Raw genomic sequence first — 16,847 nt, 5'->3', positions numbered from 1 at the left:
GAGATGCGGCCGGCCCTGCACTAATGAGCGGCAGTTCAGGCACTGAGGACAGAACATGGGGGTGTTTTGTAGTGCGCCCGCCATGTTCTGTCTCAAGTGCCGCCGCTCATTAGTGCAGCGCTGGCCGCATCGCATCATCCTGACCCCGCAAACTTATCATGACTCAGGAGCGGGGCTGTGGCTGAATTACACAGCCGCAGCCGCGCTCCCATACATTCATGTATTACTATACTGAGCTGTGCGGCTGCGCAGCTAAGTATTGAAATACAGGAAATAGCGGTATCGAACCGTTTAGGGATGCACAGTATCGAAGTGTCGCTGCACCGTGCATCCCTAATACCTATAGGGCAATACCTCAGAGTTAGAAGAAACTGTTCTGAGGAACGTACTTTTCAAACAGAATGTGACACGTTACTTCAAAAATTCCTAGCATGAGGATACCCTAAGAAGACTCTACATAGAGCCTATGCTAGAGCTAGGGCAACTTCAAGAGAAAACTTATTGTATGGAAAGAAGAAGATCCTAACAAATAATGACAAGCAATCTTCCACCATTAGATGTATGGGGAACTTTGACACTTGCTCGTCTCAGATCTCTAGCATCTTACAGAAACACTGGTCCATCTTACAGGCAGACCCAGATCTATGCGATGTAATCTCCAGTAACCCTAACATCACTTATCGGCGAGGTAAGAACCTTCAGGAATTTCTCACACGTAGTCATTATTCCAAACCTTCTATCCTGCGGAACACCTGGCTCCCACCACGTACATATGGGTCCTTTCCATGTGGCAGATGTTCATTCTGTCCTTACATGCCTACGACCAAGACTTTCTGCAATCCAATTGATGGAAAAAATGACACTATTAGACAATTCATCAACTGTCAGAGTAGTGGCATCATATATGCCGAAAAATGCCCATGCCCTAAATTATACATGCGAAAGACCATCCAACAACTTAGGAGAAGGATCTCCAAACATATTGATACTATGAACACCAAAGAAGATACACCCCTCTCTAGACATATCAGATCGGTCCACCACGGTAATGCCAGTGCTCTTCAATTTTGGGGTATTACAAAAGTCAAATTAGGCCCCAGGGCTGGAAACCTGGATAAGAAGCTGCTACAAGAGGAAGCCCGATGGATTCATAGACTAAGTTATTTTAGTCCAAACGGGCTTAATGAAGGCTTTACCTTTGTAGCCTTTCTATAGATTCCCTATCTTTATATTTATCTACCCATATATTAGTTTTATATGTATTACGTTATTGTCTAACTACATAATTGTTGATACCCATATCAACACTTGTAAAATTACTTATAATTACACGATTACTTTGCTATTATACACATGGTACCTATTTATGTATTTACATATGGTATTTCATTTGAATTTTATTTCATTATAAACACATGTCCAAATGGTCTGACATTAAAGAGGCTCTGTCACCACATTATAAGTGCCCTATCTCCTACATAAGGAGATCGGCGCTGTAATGTAGGTGACAGTAATGCTTTTTATTAAAAAAAACGATCTATTTTCACAACGTTAGGAGCGATTTTGGTTTATGTTAATGAGTTTCTTAATGCCCAAGTGGGCATATTTTTACTTTCGACCAAGTGGGCGTTGTACAGAGGAGTGCATGACGCTGACCAATCACTGACACTGTAGTAATGTTAGGGCTTGTGTATGAGGCTGCACATAGTGATATATCTATTTCGCTAGTTCAGTGTAAATGAATGGAGAGGAGTGCATGATGCTGATAGGTCAGCGTCATGCACTCCTCTGTACAACGCCCACTTGGTCGAAAGTAAAAGTACGCCCACTTGGGCATTAAGAAAGCTCATTAGCATAAACTTAAATTGCTCCTAACTTTGTGAAAAAAGATCGTTTTTTTTAAATAAAAAGCATTACTGTCACCTGCATTACAGCGCCAATCTCCTTATATAGGAGACAGGGCACTTATAATGTGGTGACAGAGCCTCTTTAACTGTCAACATAAACCTTTTCCTCTTCCTTCCCTGAACAGCAGATATTCTAAACTACTATCGATTACAGATGCAGCTCCCTATTTTGAGACACTGCATTTCTTCCTTTGCAGTGCATGGGCCAGCTTCCTCACAGAGATATACATCGAGATATATACAGTGAAGGAAATAAGTATTTGATCCCTTGCTGATTTTGTAAGTTTGCCCACTGTCAAAGACATGAACAGTCTAGAATTTTTAGGCTAGGTTAATTTTTACCAGTGAGAGATAGATTATACAAAAAAAAAAAGTAAATCACAGTCAAAATTATATATATTTATTTGCATTGTGCACATAGAAATAAGTATTTGATCCCTTTGGCAAACAAGACTTAGGCCTTATTCACACGACAGTGAAAAAAAATGTCCATTTAAAACTGATCAACTGTCAGTTTTTCATGGCCAATTTGCATCAGTGTCTCTAAATTTTCATCCATTTCCAGTCCGTCTGTCCGTTTTTAATGGCCGTTTGACATCCATTTTGCATCAGTTTTTCATGGCCGTTAAAAAAAGTGATGAATTTCATTGGTCAGGCTTTTTTTGTCCCAACCCCCTAAAAACAGCAAAAGGAGGTCACATGTTCACCTAGACACTATTTACAGCCTCCCTGTAGATGATGCCACACGCCTCCCTGTAGATGATGCCCCACGCCTCCCTGTAGATGATGCCCCACGCCTCCCTGTAGGTGATGCCCCACGCCTCCCTGTAGGTGATGCCCCACGCCTCCCTGTAGATGATGCCCCACGCCTCCCTGTCGATGATGCCCCACGCCTCCCTGTCGATGATGCCCCACGCCTCCCTGTAGGTGATGCCCCACGCCTCCCTGTAGGTGATGCCCCACGCCTCCCTGTAGGTGATGCCCCACGCCTCCCTGTAGGTGATGCCCCACGCCTCCCTGTAGGTGATGCCCCACGCCTCCCTGTAGGTGATGCCCCACGCCTCCCTGTAGGTGATGCCCCACGCCTCCCTGTAGGTGATGCCCCACGCCTCCCTGTAGGTGATGCCCCACGCCTCCCTGTAGGTGATGCCCCACGCCTCCCTGTAGGTGATGCCCCACGCCTCCCTGTAGGTGACGCCCCACGCCTCCCGGTAGGTGACGCCCCACGCCTCCCGGTAGGTGGCGCCCCACGCGCCTCCCGGTAGGTGGCGCCCCACGCGCCTCCCGGTAGGTGGCGCCCCACGCGCCTCCCGGTAGGTGGCGCCGCACCAGCCTCCCGGTAGATGGTGCCACATACTCACGAGAGCAGCGCCGTCTCTCGTCGTCTTCACTTGTGGTCACTCGTCTGCACGGGATCTGGCAAGGCAGCGCGACGGGGCGATGACGTCATCGAGGCGCCTTCAAACCCGTGAAGACGAGTGACCACACCTGAAGAAGTGCCGCAAACGTGAGTATGCCAACGATAGCCAGCAAGGGAACTAGTAGTTCCCTTGCCAATTCCCATGTAACAGATCAGTTTTTAACGGTTGTTACATGTATTGACAGCCGTTAAAAACTGATCCATTGACTTCTATGGGGGCCGTCAGGCCGTTAAAACGGCCAAAAATAGGACATGTCCTATTTTTTGACGGCCATTATTCACGGGCCGTTAAAAAAACGGGCCTGTGAATGCACCCATAGAATATCTTTGTTCTGAAAACGGCCATGTGAAAGCCGTTAAAAGGACGGCCATCACATGGCCGTTTTTCACTGTCGTGTGAATGAGGCCTTAGTACTTCTTGGCATCATATTCTGCGTTATTCATGCTTGAATTGAGAGATGCCTATAGCAATGTATTGACTTTCTCTGTTCTGTCATGATGATGCATCTTTAATATTTGTCACTAGAATGTTTTATTTGTGCCGCTGCAGTGACATGTTGGTCATTGAGGTGGCTATTTTGTATGTTGGTTGTGATTCCAGTATTACAAAATTATTTGGATAAGCTTTCCACTCATAGTGGCCTTATGAGCTTCCCAATTGACAACCGGTGAGGTGTCTTGCGAAAGATTGATTAGGAAATACGCTTCCAACTCTGTGCGACGTTCCTCTACAACTTCAGGATCAGACAACAATGAGTCATTGAGTTTCCAAGAGGACAATGGGGGGTCATTCACACAGATCAAGAATGTGCATTTGAAGGGGATCATGGTCCGACCACGGGGTAGATAATATGCGAGCCTGACTAACCTTAGGGACAAGACACGATGATATAAAAATATGGTCAATACGGGTAAATACATGATGGGCGGAAGAATAAAACGTGTAGTCACGGGAGGTAGGATTACATTCCCTCCAAATATCCACCACATCTATAGAATGGAGAAACTGTGCTACAGAAAGACTAGTTTTATTAGGAGGTATATCTCTGGAGGAAAGGTCCCTAGATTTGTCTATAGAGGCATCCAAAGCTACATTAGAATCTCCAGCTAGAATCGCTGGGCCCTCGATCAATGGGTGCAACTGTTTCCAAATGGAATGAAAGAACTGCTGCTGGTGCGTATTGGGAGCATAGTAATTTATAAACGTTACTGGGGAATCATGAATTGTACCTGATAACAAAATGAATCGACCCTCAGGATCTCTAATCACATTATGCACGGTGAATAGAACAGAACGCACCATCCATATGCCGACTCCCCGTTGTTTGGTAGACGCATTTGCTAGGTAGTGTTGCGGGTAAGACTTGTGGAAATATGCTGGGAAAGAAATCGTAGAAAAATTAGTTTCCTGTAAAAATAAAATATCCGCATGAATTGACTTGTAGTAAAGAAAAGCTTTGCGACGTTTCACAGGCAAATTCAATCCCTAAACATTATGAGTAACAATAGAAAGGGTGTTAGTGTCAGCAGCCATCATGGTACCCTAAACAAAAATGCCAATAGAAACATAACATCCTCTGCCATGGGATAGGGTAAAGGAACACAAATAGAAAGAAAAAGAGGGGAAAAAATAAATAAGGACAGGCGGTCAATAGACCGGTCAGCCTCAATGACTGACAATGTAGAGGTGCAGACCCTCGACCAGGCCAAGCCTAAAACAGAGCATTGACAGCAGCGGACTGGACCCGCACATAACATCAATAGGTATCAGCACAGAGAAATGTGGAGAACATATGATATATCAATGGGACCCCCCCACTCCGAGGAAGGGAAAGGCACAAGGCCCTGAAGTTGCAGTCATATACCAGGTAAAAAAACGAAAAATATATCCCAAACTAGTTTAGTTGCCCCCACAGCCCACCTACTTCCCGAGAATATAATACATAAGGTGTACCCCAGAACTCAAAAAGGAAATCTATATCACTCTGGAGCTTAGTAAGGTAGCATAGTAATTGTCACGTAGGGTTCGTGGACCCACTGGGCCGTACCACCTTGGCGGTATGGCAGCTGGCCAACAGGGCGCAGGTCAGAGTCTATAGTTTATATACGGTACCTGTGGCAGCACGGACAGTAGCAAGGCAGGCTTGGCAGGAACTAGGCAGCAGGTAGACGTCAGGCGTGGAGAAGCAGGACAGGCGTGGTATACAGCACAGCACGGCTACAGCTAAGCACAGCGCTAGAAGAGGTTACAGGAGCAGGAAACACTAGGGGACCATTTGCAAGACAGACTTGGAATACAACAACAAAGCTCAGGCATGGGAGGATGGGGCTGGGACCTTCTTATAGCCCAGGGTGCTCTGGAGCAATTGGCTCAAATCACCAACATGCGTGCGCTCTGGCTTACGTCTGGACTGAGCTGGTGAGCGCACCCTGGTGGTCACTGTGGAGCAGGACGGCCGTATGTGCAGACATCTCTTGAGAGAAGGGCGTCGACTGGATGGAAGGAGTTCGTGGTCCGCAACCATGGACGTTACAGTAATAATGTACAGGTAGAGAAACAAAAATAACCCCAGATATGCTGGAAATTATAATGACATGACATATCTAAAATAGGCACTTAATAGAATCCACTATTCACAGCTACATACATCTGAAGAACGACGCCAAGTGGTGGAAAGTCAGCGCCAAGCAAAAGTAGAACCTGAGGAAAAAATACAATAATAGAAGAAGCAAATCAAAGTTGAATCCACAATGATCTGTAGGACCAAAACCTCCGACCCATCAGGGAACCCATGGGGAGGTAGTAGAAACAAGTATCAGCAGGATCATGGTGGCTGTTGAGGACTGTCTCCAGAGGGAAATGATGACAGCTGCGAACGCGGGCGGCGTTGCCACACAGGAGAAAGAAGTGCTGGTGGTCCCATCCCCCGTGGTGGTGATGAATGGTGTTCCGGATAAGGCAAAATCTTCAATTAGCTAGAACAGTCTCCCCTTCTTGAAAACTGTACGGTCTGTTGTTGTACATGAACCATAGACAAAAAGGAAATGGCCAACGTAAAATTTGTAACGGGATGCAAGGCCCGTCTTCTGAATAGTAGATGGAGCTATATCCGTAAACTGTTGAATCTCCGTATTCATCAGCAAAAATTGTGGCCGCTTTCTCGCCATTGCCATCACCTTCTCCTTGATAAAATAAAAATAGGGTTTAACAATTATGTCCCTTGGGAGGCCATCATTGTGCATTGCTGTCAGAGATCTATGAGCTCAATCAATTTCAAAATGATATTCCGGGACAACCCGGTATCAACAATTTTATGTACAAGCCATATCAGAAGCATCAGTAAAGGATTCAGGCAACCCCCTTATGCGAAAATTATACCGCCGTGAGCGGTTCTCCAAGTCCTCGATACGCGATGTCGCCATATCTAGCTGCTCCTGGAGATCTTGTACACCTCTGGAGTTCTGATTGACTCTGCTAACCGTCAAATCCAGTTTAGACTCCATAGCCTCTATATGTGACCCCATTTTTTGGAGATCATGGTGAATTGCAGATAGTTTTGAGGACAGAGCGCCCATCTCACCTTTTAGTGTGCTGGAGATGCAGGCCACAATCCTCTCCTCTGTGAGGAATGGGGGCGGTGGCTCATCTAATGGCGGGTCCCGTGTCCGAGACCATGAGGGTGATGGCACAGGATCCATTGTAACTCCAGGTGAGAAGGGGTGCAACGGGCTGCCAGTCCTTGGACTGAAAGTCAGAGAGTCTCCTGGGAGATCAGTGGCACGGAGTCCAGCGGGACTTCTGTAAGTGCAGTCAGGGGCGGTGGTAATGGTGCCGCTTCATTTGGCGCCAAAGTCAGCATGTCGACTACCGATCGATGTGCCACTGCCTGTTTCCCTCGTTTAGGTTTCCCCTTCGCTATTTATCACTCACCGGACCCTCTGATGTTGAACAGGGTGAGTAAGTATGTCCAGTCGCTGTTGATAGCTGTATAAAAGGCTTCAATGCCCGGCCGAGGTGCGGAGCTGAGCAGTTATGCAACCGCCATGTTCAGCTTCGCGCATGCGCTACACACCGTGCCAATTTAAATCAATGGGTTGTGATGAAACATTTTTGAATAGAGGACCCCCCCTCCTCTCATCTCAGAATGACCTAATAAGGGTATACGAAGATGTTTTTTTCTAAACTGGACCAACCCTTTAACGACTGCTTTACTATGCTCTGATTCTCCTAAATTTTGGAATTCAACAAGATGCGGGAAGGGACTCCTGGGGTTGAAGGTGTTCGTTATTTCAATTGTTAATTTTTTTTCTTTAGTCTGGGCATTTTCTTGGCAACTCTGTTCGTAAAACATTAGTGACACCCTGCTTTCATACTGTAAAGGATTGTGTATACTGTACACTACATGATTACATTACATGGGCAGAGTGGCTCTAGATTTCGGGGTCTACATGAGCCGGATATCTGTTACTTGCTGATAAAGTTCATGAATTCTACAGAAAGGATGTAAACGGCAGGAAGGGTCTTTACTCCACATTCATAACCCCAAGATGTCACACATTGTTTCTAGGAAGCATCACAACTAATCCACACATGAGGAATGAATCGCCCTCTGTACTATTCATGCGAGTTCATTTTCCATTACGCAACGAGTTGTCTGTGTTGTATTTCATGGTCACCTCACATTGTACTATTTACTTCCAGGTTTTACATTTAGTAAACTAGACATGTGAGGGTTTAAACCTAGAATACAAATGTCATAGAGAAGATATTATTCATGGTATTTCTATTCTGCGTCTATTTTAATGTAGAGTAGATAATCGGCGCTGGCGAACGGATATTGTCTGCCCTTCTTTAATTCTGCAGGCTGGTGTTTTTTTTTACCCGGTGGGGCATCCAGCACCGACTGTCACTGATCATTCCTCCAGGAATGTTTTCCTTAAGATGAGGAAGATTAACTTCTGCCTCATGGGGGTTTTGCCTCTGAAACCACATTACAGGATAATTAAATGGTTATCCAGCTTTTAAAAAATATATTTCAATAGAGGTGTTATGGCCAAAAACTAAACTTGGTAATATGCTTTCATTAGCATAGATGCCCAGGAGCCATGTGAACTGCAGTCAAGTGATGCACTGGCGGCTGTATACTTCCAGGCCCAGTGACATCTCGTATTATGGTCACATGTTCCTCTCCTCTTGCTAGGTCCACAAAATACAAAACGTCACTACAGCCCTATCAGCAGGGACGCCCCCCCCCCCCCCCCCCAAACGAATAGTCCTAAATCATGTGACTTACTGTAGCCAGTGCAGCGCCCCCGGAAGTCTGCATCCCCAGACAGTTCAGCTGTCATGTTCCTATCACTGCAGCAGATAACTAATGGGGAGATAGAGGCCGGCAGGCCCAGCCTTACTGTGTTTGCCTCCTCCTGCATGTCTCAAGTGTCTGCTTGTATTCCCCTGCCTCCCGCTCTTGGCATTTATTTGTCTACTGCCCCACCCCTCTGGAATCCAGTATCTAATGGCCCCCACCCTTGGCACTCACTCAATTGTCTTCTGCTTTCCTCCACATCCCACCTCTCTGGAATCCCATCATGTGTGAGGACGTCCCCCTTCCGCTCAGCTCCTTCTATGTTCGTAAATACAGGAGCAGCACAAAAGATCAGCGTTTTTTCCCCCTGGCTGCAAGGATTGGCTTTTTTCCCTTCAATCACCTCCCCCTTGTAATATATGTGACAGCAACAGCAAAACATGGCTAGATATTCTAATATACATTCTGCACAGCGCCAATTACCTCTTTTTGGGTTTTCAAGTCGAGGTCAAAATGCGTTTTTTGCTGTGATTTCTGCTAAATAGCTGCAAAATGGCATGGCTTTAGGGCCCCATGCCCACTTCAGTTTTTTCCTTCAGGGTGCTATCCGTTGTAGTCACGGATAGCACCCTGAACCCATTCATTTCAATGCAGCCATGCACACTTCCGTTGTTTTAACGGAAACGTGCGGCCATTCCGTCAAAAGTAGGGCAGGTCCTACTCCCGCCCAGTTTTGACGGAACAGTCTCGGCCTTCTCATTGAATTTGGTCCGTGAAACAACGGGCTGCACACTGAAGCCATCCGTGTGCAGCCCATGTGTGAAGGGACCGTCAATAACGGCCGTTCACCAGCCGACGGAAGTGTGCACGAGGCCTTACTGTGATTAGTGACAAAAAAAAAATGCGCTTTGATTGCGACTTGTTATACCAGCCGGAGTCAGTCACTATTGTGCTTCAATAGGCAGGTTCAGAAGTGGCTGAGTGATATTGCAGGGAGGGCTGGCCTTGAAAGGAGAAACTTAGATGCGGGGATTTATGGGAAATGTAGTTTTCCTTCTTCCATTCTAGCAGGGAGGGACCACCCATCATTCGGCAGTGGCACATGTACATAACTCCTCTACCAACAATCAAAGAAATACCGACACAGGAGGCATTGGTAAAGGAAAGGAATGGGCATGCAGGTTTTTTTTTTTTTGTTGGTTTTTTTGCATAGTCGGATAATTCCTTTAAGAGAAATAATTGTACATGCGATTGACTTTTGTTTTATCCCCGTAAAGTTTAACATTACGGGGGTGAATTGCATAATGTTAAAAACTTTTAACATTATCCAAAATGCACTGTATGTTCATAGGTTTGTATATTTTATCATTTTAGAAAGGTGATTGAATGATGAAGAGGATTTAGGTTAGAATAAGTTACTATTATATTTACAGAACTCTAACTACAGTGGTCTGTCAGGTTGCAATGGTCTCGGGGTACAATATTTTCATATACATACAAAGATGTTTCCTTCGTAACTTAAAACCATTTTGTATCATACAATGCAAGACACTGCAGATCGGAGGCACCTGTGATTGTCTAGAAGATTCAGCCAATCCGCATGGACATTTCTCTAATAAGACACACCTGTATTACTGAAGTGCATGCACTGATTGGCTGTCTAGTAGCGCCTCTACAGCACAGTACGGTACTACATGCTCTGTACTAGGGATGTCATGATACCAGAATTTGGACTTCGATACCGATACTTCGTTTAGTATCGATTTCGATACTTTGCCAACTAATAATAAAAAAATGTTCTTCCGTTTTCTGACGTGAGGCGTGTGGTGTGATGATGACTTTTGAATGTGCCTCACATTAATAGTAATTAATCCCATCATGTTTCTCATAACGGGTTAATATGTAAGGTACATGATGGGGTTAATTACTATTAATGTGAGGCACATGGAGATTAAATTCATCGCACCTCGTGCCCCAAAATAAGTGAAAGAAAGCAGTTTTTATTTATTTATTTTTTACAGCGTACACATCATAAATGATCAAAAAAATTGTTGTGAAGGTTATTACGGCCGCGCCAATCACCAATATATGTGGATGTTTTATGTATTGAGACTTATTTTAATGTTTATTGTAAAAAAGGTGTATGTGTATTTTATTTTTTAATTTAATATTTTATGTTTTTACTTTATTTTTAAACTTTAATGTACTGGCATATATCTATATGCCAGTACATTAGCCTGTGTACGGATAGTACACAGGCAGTTGTTAGGGCATACCGAAGTATGCCCTAACAACAGGAAATATGGTCAGACAGCCCTGGGGTCTTTCAATGGACCCTGGGCTGTCTGCCCATATATGGTATGTCCCTCAATCGCGTCACAGGGATTCCTGTGATACGATCCAAGGGGCATCCCCCCCTTCTCACTTCCTCTTGAATTCTGCAGTCCGCTTTGATCGCAGCATTTAGGAGAATAGCGGCGGAGGAGAGGTTTCTCTGATCTCCGCCGTTATAGAGCGGGGCTGCGGTTGTGTAATACAACCATTGCCCCAACTAGTGTGCGTGCGGTCAGCATGAGGTGATGCGGCCGGCGCTGCACTAATGAGCAGCGGCGCAGGTACTGAAGACAGGACATGGGGGTGTTTTGCAGCGCGGCCGCCATGTTCGGTCTTCCGTGCCACCGCTCATTAGTGCAGCGCTGGCCGCATCGCATTATCCTGGCAGCGCGCACATGTCAGGACTCCGGAGCGGGGCAATGCTACAATTAATGACTCTGATTGTGTAGTCTGAATTTTAAGTGACATTTTCCATTCTAATAAAGACAATTCCTGTCCATATGCTCTTGTAAGGCGTACGGGGTCTTCTGCTGCTTTGGTTCCCCTCTCTTTAAAGAGGCTCTGTCACCAGATTATAAGAGCCCTATCTCCTACATAATGCGATCGGCGCTGTAATGTAGATGACAACAGTGGTTTTTATTTTGAAAAACGATAATTTTTTACCGAGTTATGCACAATTTTGGATTTATGCTAATTGGTTTCTTAATAGTCAACTGGGCGTGTTTTTACTTTTGACCAACGGGGCGTTGTACAGAGGAGTGTATGACGCTGACCAATCGGTGACCAGTGTCATACACTTCTCATTGTTCCAGCCCATTGTTACAGTGTGATTGTGCAGTGAAAGAAGCAGGGCTGGAACAATGAGAAGTGTATGATGCTGATTGGTCGGCGTCATACACTCCTCTGTACAACGGGGCGTTCTGGTCAAAAGTAAAAACACACCCAGAAACTAATTAGCATAAATCTAAAATTGTGCATAACTTGGTCAAAAATTATTGTTTTTCAAAATAAAAACCACTGTTGTAATCTATATTACAGTGCCGATCATATTATGTAGGCGATAGGACACTTATAATGTGGTGACAGAGCCTCTTTACGTCAGAGTTGTTAAGTAGGTGCTGCTCCTGCTCTGTCAGCAAATCATTGTATGTATGTAGAGTTGATCTAAGCTTCCACTGGCAATCAGTTGATCACCTGGTGTTTGGCATTTGGAACCCCCAATTTTCAGCAACGATTGGGAGGGTATTCTTTAAAGAAGGGGTTGTCCTGTACAGTCTAGTGCAGTGGGTGTTCAGCCTCCCACATAACGTAGGGCTTTATATTATTTTTATCTACCTCAAGGGGTGGGGCCGAGATGTTCTAAAATGTGCCAAATTTATTAAAGGTTATTAAAACCTTTGAAGACTTTTTGTATGCCAGCCAAGAGGTGGCATAAGAAAGAGGAAGATGTCTAACATACCAGTTGTAACAAATACAGTGTATTATGCCATTTGTGCTATTTTCACAGTCTTGTTAATTCAGTGATCCTACAACACTATTCAAGATGTTTTATGAGATTAGAAAGAAATGGTATGCTTTCTGCCAGAAATAGTGCCACTCAGGTCATATTAGTACATGCCTGAGCTAAGAGCCGCTGTGGCAGACTTGCCTGCCTTTGTAATACATGGTATCCCAGCCATTTAATGGGTGCTATGTAATACTACATTGCAAGTACCACTGTGGTCTGATGAGATTTCCTGTAGAGGTAACTACTGATCGCCGGGGGTTCCAGGATCAGGCCCGGTAGCTATCAATTGGTGGCGGTTTCACTTTTTGTCATTTTTATTTTCCAGTTTGCAAAATATAGTCCGCTCTAATTGTTAATTTTTTATTTTTTTTATTTTTTTTTAGTCCCAGATTCTCAGCCATCTTTTGACCCTGACTCAGCGAGGCCAAGTACTAGTGACACTGTAGACTCCTCTTCTGGCGGCCATCCAGAATATGTTGCCTTCTACTTGGTTCCCGTTTTCTTCATCATGGGTCTATTAGGAGTACTCATCTGCCATATACTTAAGAAGAAAGGCTATCGTTGCACTACAGAAGCAGAGCCGGAGGTGGTTGAAAAAATCTCTGTAGAGAAAATCGGTATGTACTGCTTTTTATCTTACTGTCACCATATAACCATTGTATTGACTGAAGATCCTGACAACATTGGTTGAAGCAGCCAACAAATAACTGATGTCTTTGGCCATCTTTAGAATTTCTTGACGTCATGTTCACGGCAAAGGGGCTGTATGGCGGCACAAAGGGTCCCGTTTTCTTACATACAGGATGTGACGGAGCATGTTATTTTTTTATTAATTTATTACGATTTTTCTCCCCAGATTTTAAAGCTGCTTTGTATGAACACTTGCTAAAAGCATATAAAATATGAATGAATGAATGTAGCTTACAAATGAACCTTTATATTCTTGCTGTCTGGCGGTTCCGGTTTCTGCACAAGCGCCGGACATGTGACTTATGGTTCCACGCCTGTTCAGTAATAGGCTCAGGCAGATGGAAAATTAAGGTTAATTTGTAAGTTGCACTGATTCCTATTTTATGTGGTCATACATCATGGGCCAACCCCTTTAAAGGGAATGTGTCGCTAGAATTTTTTTAGTTAAACAGTTAGTATATAAATGATTTACACATTGTTCGAATTTTTTATTTTTTTTCACAAGTCCGTAAATATTATAAATTAGATTCTAATTTATAACATTTCCATGTGCTGGTCACTAGAGGGAGAAATTCCCAAAATTGCAGCATTGGCATGTGGTAAAGCAACCTCATTGCTTTATGCTGCAAAATTGGAGAAGACACACTCGCTCTAGTGTCCTCACACAATCCCCCCTCCTTTATCCTGGCTAGTGGCAGGAGAAAGGAGGGGGTTGAATGTTCAAACCTCCTACACTGTGTGCCGCCATTTTTTTGAGCAAATGCACAGGAGGATTAGATACAGTGGTAATCACACGTATAACACGAACATACACACACATCACACAAACATAACTTACCTGCCGCTGCTCCTAGTCCTTGCGTCTGAACATATGGCCGGAAGCCGCGACCGGAAGTAGTCGTCTTACTGTCCGGCCGCGGCTTCCGGTCCACGTGAATATGGCGCCGGATGTCGCTCTGCCGAAGACCTTCCTTTTGGTCTGTGTGGGAGTGGCGCATGCGCCATTCCCACACAGACGGCGTACGCTATAGTGAATGGAACGGCTCCCGTTCGCATTCTCTATGGGGCTGTATGTGCCGTATTCCATCTCTGTATGTGTCGTAAATCGGCCCCCATAGAGAAGTAAAAGAAAGAAAAAATAAAGTACAACACGAAAACACAAATAAATAAAAAATTTTTTAATGACATACTAAAAGCAATAACATATAATTATTTTTTTTAAGCGTGACACCTTCCCTTTAAAACCGATGCAAAAATGCTTCTTGGTGCTGTAGGGTTTCCAGTGTTCATGTAAATGTATTGTGATATAAGAACAGCATTTGTATATATATTGTATAGTTGTATGGAAAATGAAATAAAATGACTTTTCCTGTAGCCAGATTATAAAGCATAGTATGATAAAAAATAAATTCCTATGGTGTATCCAGATTTACAGATTGTTCCATATTTTTAAGAGCAGCTATTAAGTGGTAGCTGCAAGTTGTGCGTCTTTATAATAGAAATGCAGTTCTGTAAAACAGTTCAGGCCTCTGTGATTAGCCAGAGCTCATTTTCTCGTGTTTAGGGGACCAGCAATGATCGCATCATATGCTCCAACTCTGATGGTAAAAACAGTGCTAGCTGGAGTCCTCATCTTGTATATACAGATTATCTGCTAACTGAAGACGTATATCAAATCATTATCCTAAGGCCTGAGGGTATGGTCACATGAAAAACGGCTGTAAAATTTGGAGCTGTTTTCATGGGAAAACAGCCTCTGATTTTCAGCGGTTTTTGAAGCATCAAACATTTTTTGATCTTTTTTTTTTTAGCCAGTTTTGGAGCTGTTTTTTTTTTTAATTGACAATGAAAAACAGCTCAAAAAACATCTCAAGAAGTGAGTTCTTTTTATGGTGCATTTCTTCATGCGTTGTTTTTTCAAATGGCCGTGTAAAAAAAACGCCCGCGTCTGTTTTTCCCATTGAAAGCAATGGACAGATGTTAGGAGTCGTCGTTAATCTTCCATTTTTCAGGCGTTTTTCGAGGCGTTTAAACAATCCCCTGAACTGTCAATGGGGCGTGTAATGGCAAGGGGGCACTCCGGCCAAAACTAAACTTTCCCATGTGCTCCATTATGGCATTCCATATGTCAGTCTCTTACCTGTTTTTCTTGCTGCTTCTATCTCTATATATCAGACTGGGATGGTTGCTCAGCAGCAGTGTGAATTCGGCTCGGTGACACTTTCTCTACTTGAGTCTATGGAAATCTATGTGTCACCCATCACAGGCTTCAGCAGTTCCTGCACCACTCTAGTTTTTCACAGGGGGACAGAAACTTCACTGATACTTAGACATGTTCCTGTCACACAGGTATAATGTAGAAGAATATAGTGCAGCTTCTCAGTCTGTGTACTCATGGTTTCTCAGCTTATTTAAGAGAATATAGGGAGAATGATAATCCGTGTCCCCCAGCATGCAGTGGTGCTGTGCTGAAGCATCATTGGATTGATAGCAAAGCAGAGAGGAAGAGAAAGCTGGGGAAATCTAAGAATCAAGATGGAGGCATTTTTAAAGCACAGACAAGGCAGCGGTTCAAAAAGTAAGTACAGTATACATAAAAAAAAAGTGTAGTGTGGGGTATACAGTCGGGTGGGGAATGCAGACATGTAGAGTTGTTTCCTCTGGAGATCTTCTTTAACCCCTTAACGCAGAAGGACGGATATATCCATCCTCAGCAGCTGCTAGTTCGCGCAGGAGGATGGATATATCCGTCCTGTGATGACGCGGGTACTGAGACTGTACCCACGCGATCAGCGGCAGGAGCACGGCTGTTCTACACAGCCTGGCTCCTGCTGCAGCTGCCGGAATCGAAGCGCGCTCCGATTCCGGCAGTTTAACCCATTAAATGCTGCTGTCAATAGTGACAGCGGCATTTAATGTGTTTGACAGAGGGAGGGAGCTCCCTCTGTAACCCCATCGGCGCCCCCGCAAAGAAATCTCAGGTCGCCGTCGGGTTTCCATGGCAGCCGGGGGTCTAACAAAGACCCCCAGGTCTGCCTTCAGCATCTGCCTGTTAGGCGATACCGGAGGCATGACCTAACAAATTGCCTGTCAGTTTCACACTGATGGGCAATAATGCTTTGGTATACTAAGTATACCAAAGCATTATATATGCGATCAGCACATCGCATAGTGAAGTGTCCTGATGGGACTAAAAAAAAAAAAATGTCAATCAGTTAAATAAAGTTGGTGAAAAAAAAATGACAGTGAAAATCAAATAACAAAAAGTGGTTTTATTAGTAAAAGTGTCAAGACAAATCACACATATATGGTATCCCTGCGATCGTAACAACTTGAACAATAAAATGAACACATTAATTAAACCGCCGGATGAACAACGTCCAAAAAAAACGGCAAAATTTGCGCTTTTCTCCTATTCACCCCCCATAAAAAATTAAATAAAAATGAATCTAGAAGTCCTATGTTCCCCAAAATAGTACTAATGAAAACTACACATTGGCCCGCACAAATTAAGCCCCCATACGGCCACATTGACGGAAAAATAAAAACGTTACGGCTCTTGGAATGCGGCGATGCAAAAACAAGTAATTTTTTTCTAAAAGGCTTTTTATTGTGCAAACGTAGGAAAACATATAAAACCCTTACATATTTGGTATCCCTGTAATCGTGCCAACCCATAGAAT

At 44.0% G+C, this 16,847-nt stretch overlaps 1 protein-coding gene across 2 annotated transcripts in view; it reads left to right on the top strand.

Annotated features, from left to right (window-relative positions):
- Positions 1–16,847, top strand: part of RELL1 (RELT like 1) — a 102,880-nt gene that overhangs the window by 25,649 nt on the left and 60,384 nt on the right. For both annotated transcript variants that reach the window (XR_012882578.1, XM_075859016.1), the window contains exon 2: positions 12,858–13,091. Coding sequence is in view for 1 of the 2 variants with exons in the window: in XM_075859016.1 (XP_075715131.1) it covers positions 12,858–13,091 (234 nt within the window). In the remaining variant the exon portion in view is untranslated. The remainder of the gene's footprint in view (positions 1–12,857; positions 13,092–16,847) is intronic.

Source organism: Rhinoderma darwinii, chromosome 1, assembly GCF_050947455.1.
Source record: "Rhinoderma darwinii isolate aRhiDar2 chromosome 1, aRhiDar2.hap1, whole genome shotgun sequence".
NCBI lineage: Eukaryota > Metazoa > Chordata > Amphibia > Anura > Rhinodermatidae > Rhinoderma > Rhinoderma darwinii.
Note: the sequence above shows the minus strand (reverse complement) of the source record. Positions and strands in the feature narration are given on the sequence as shown.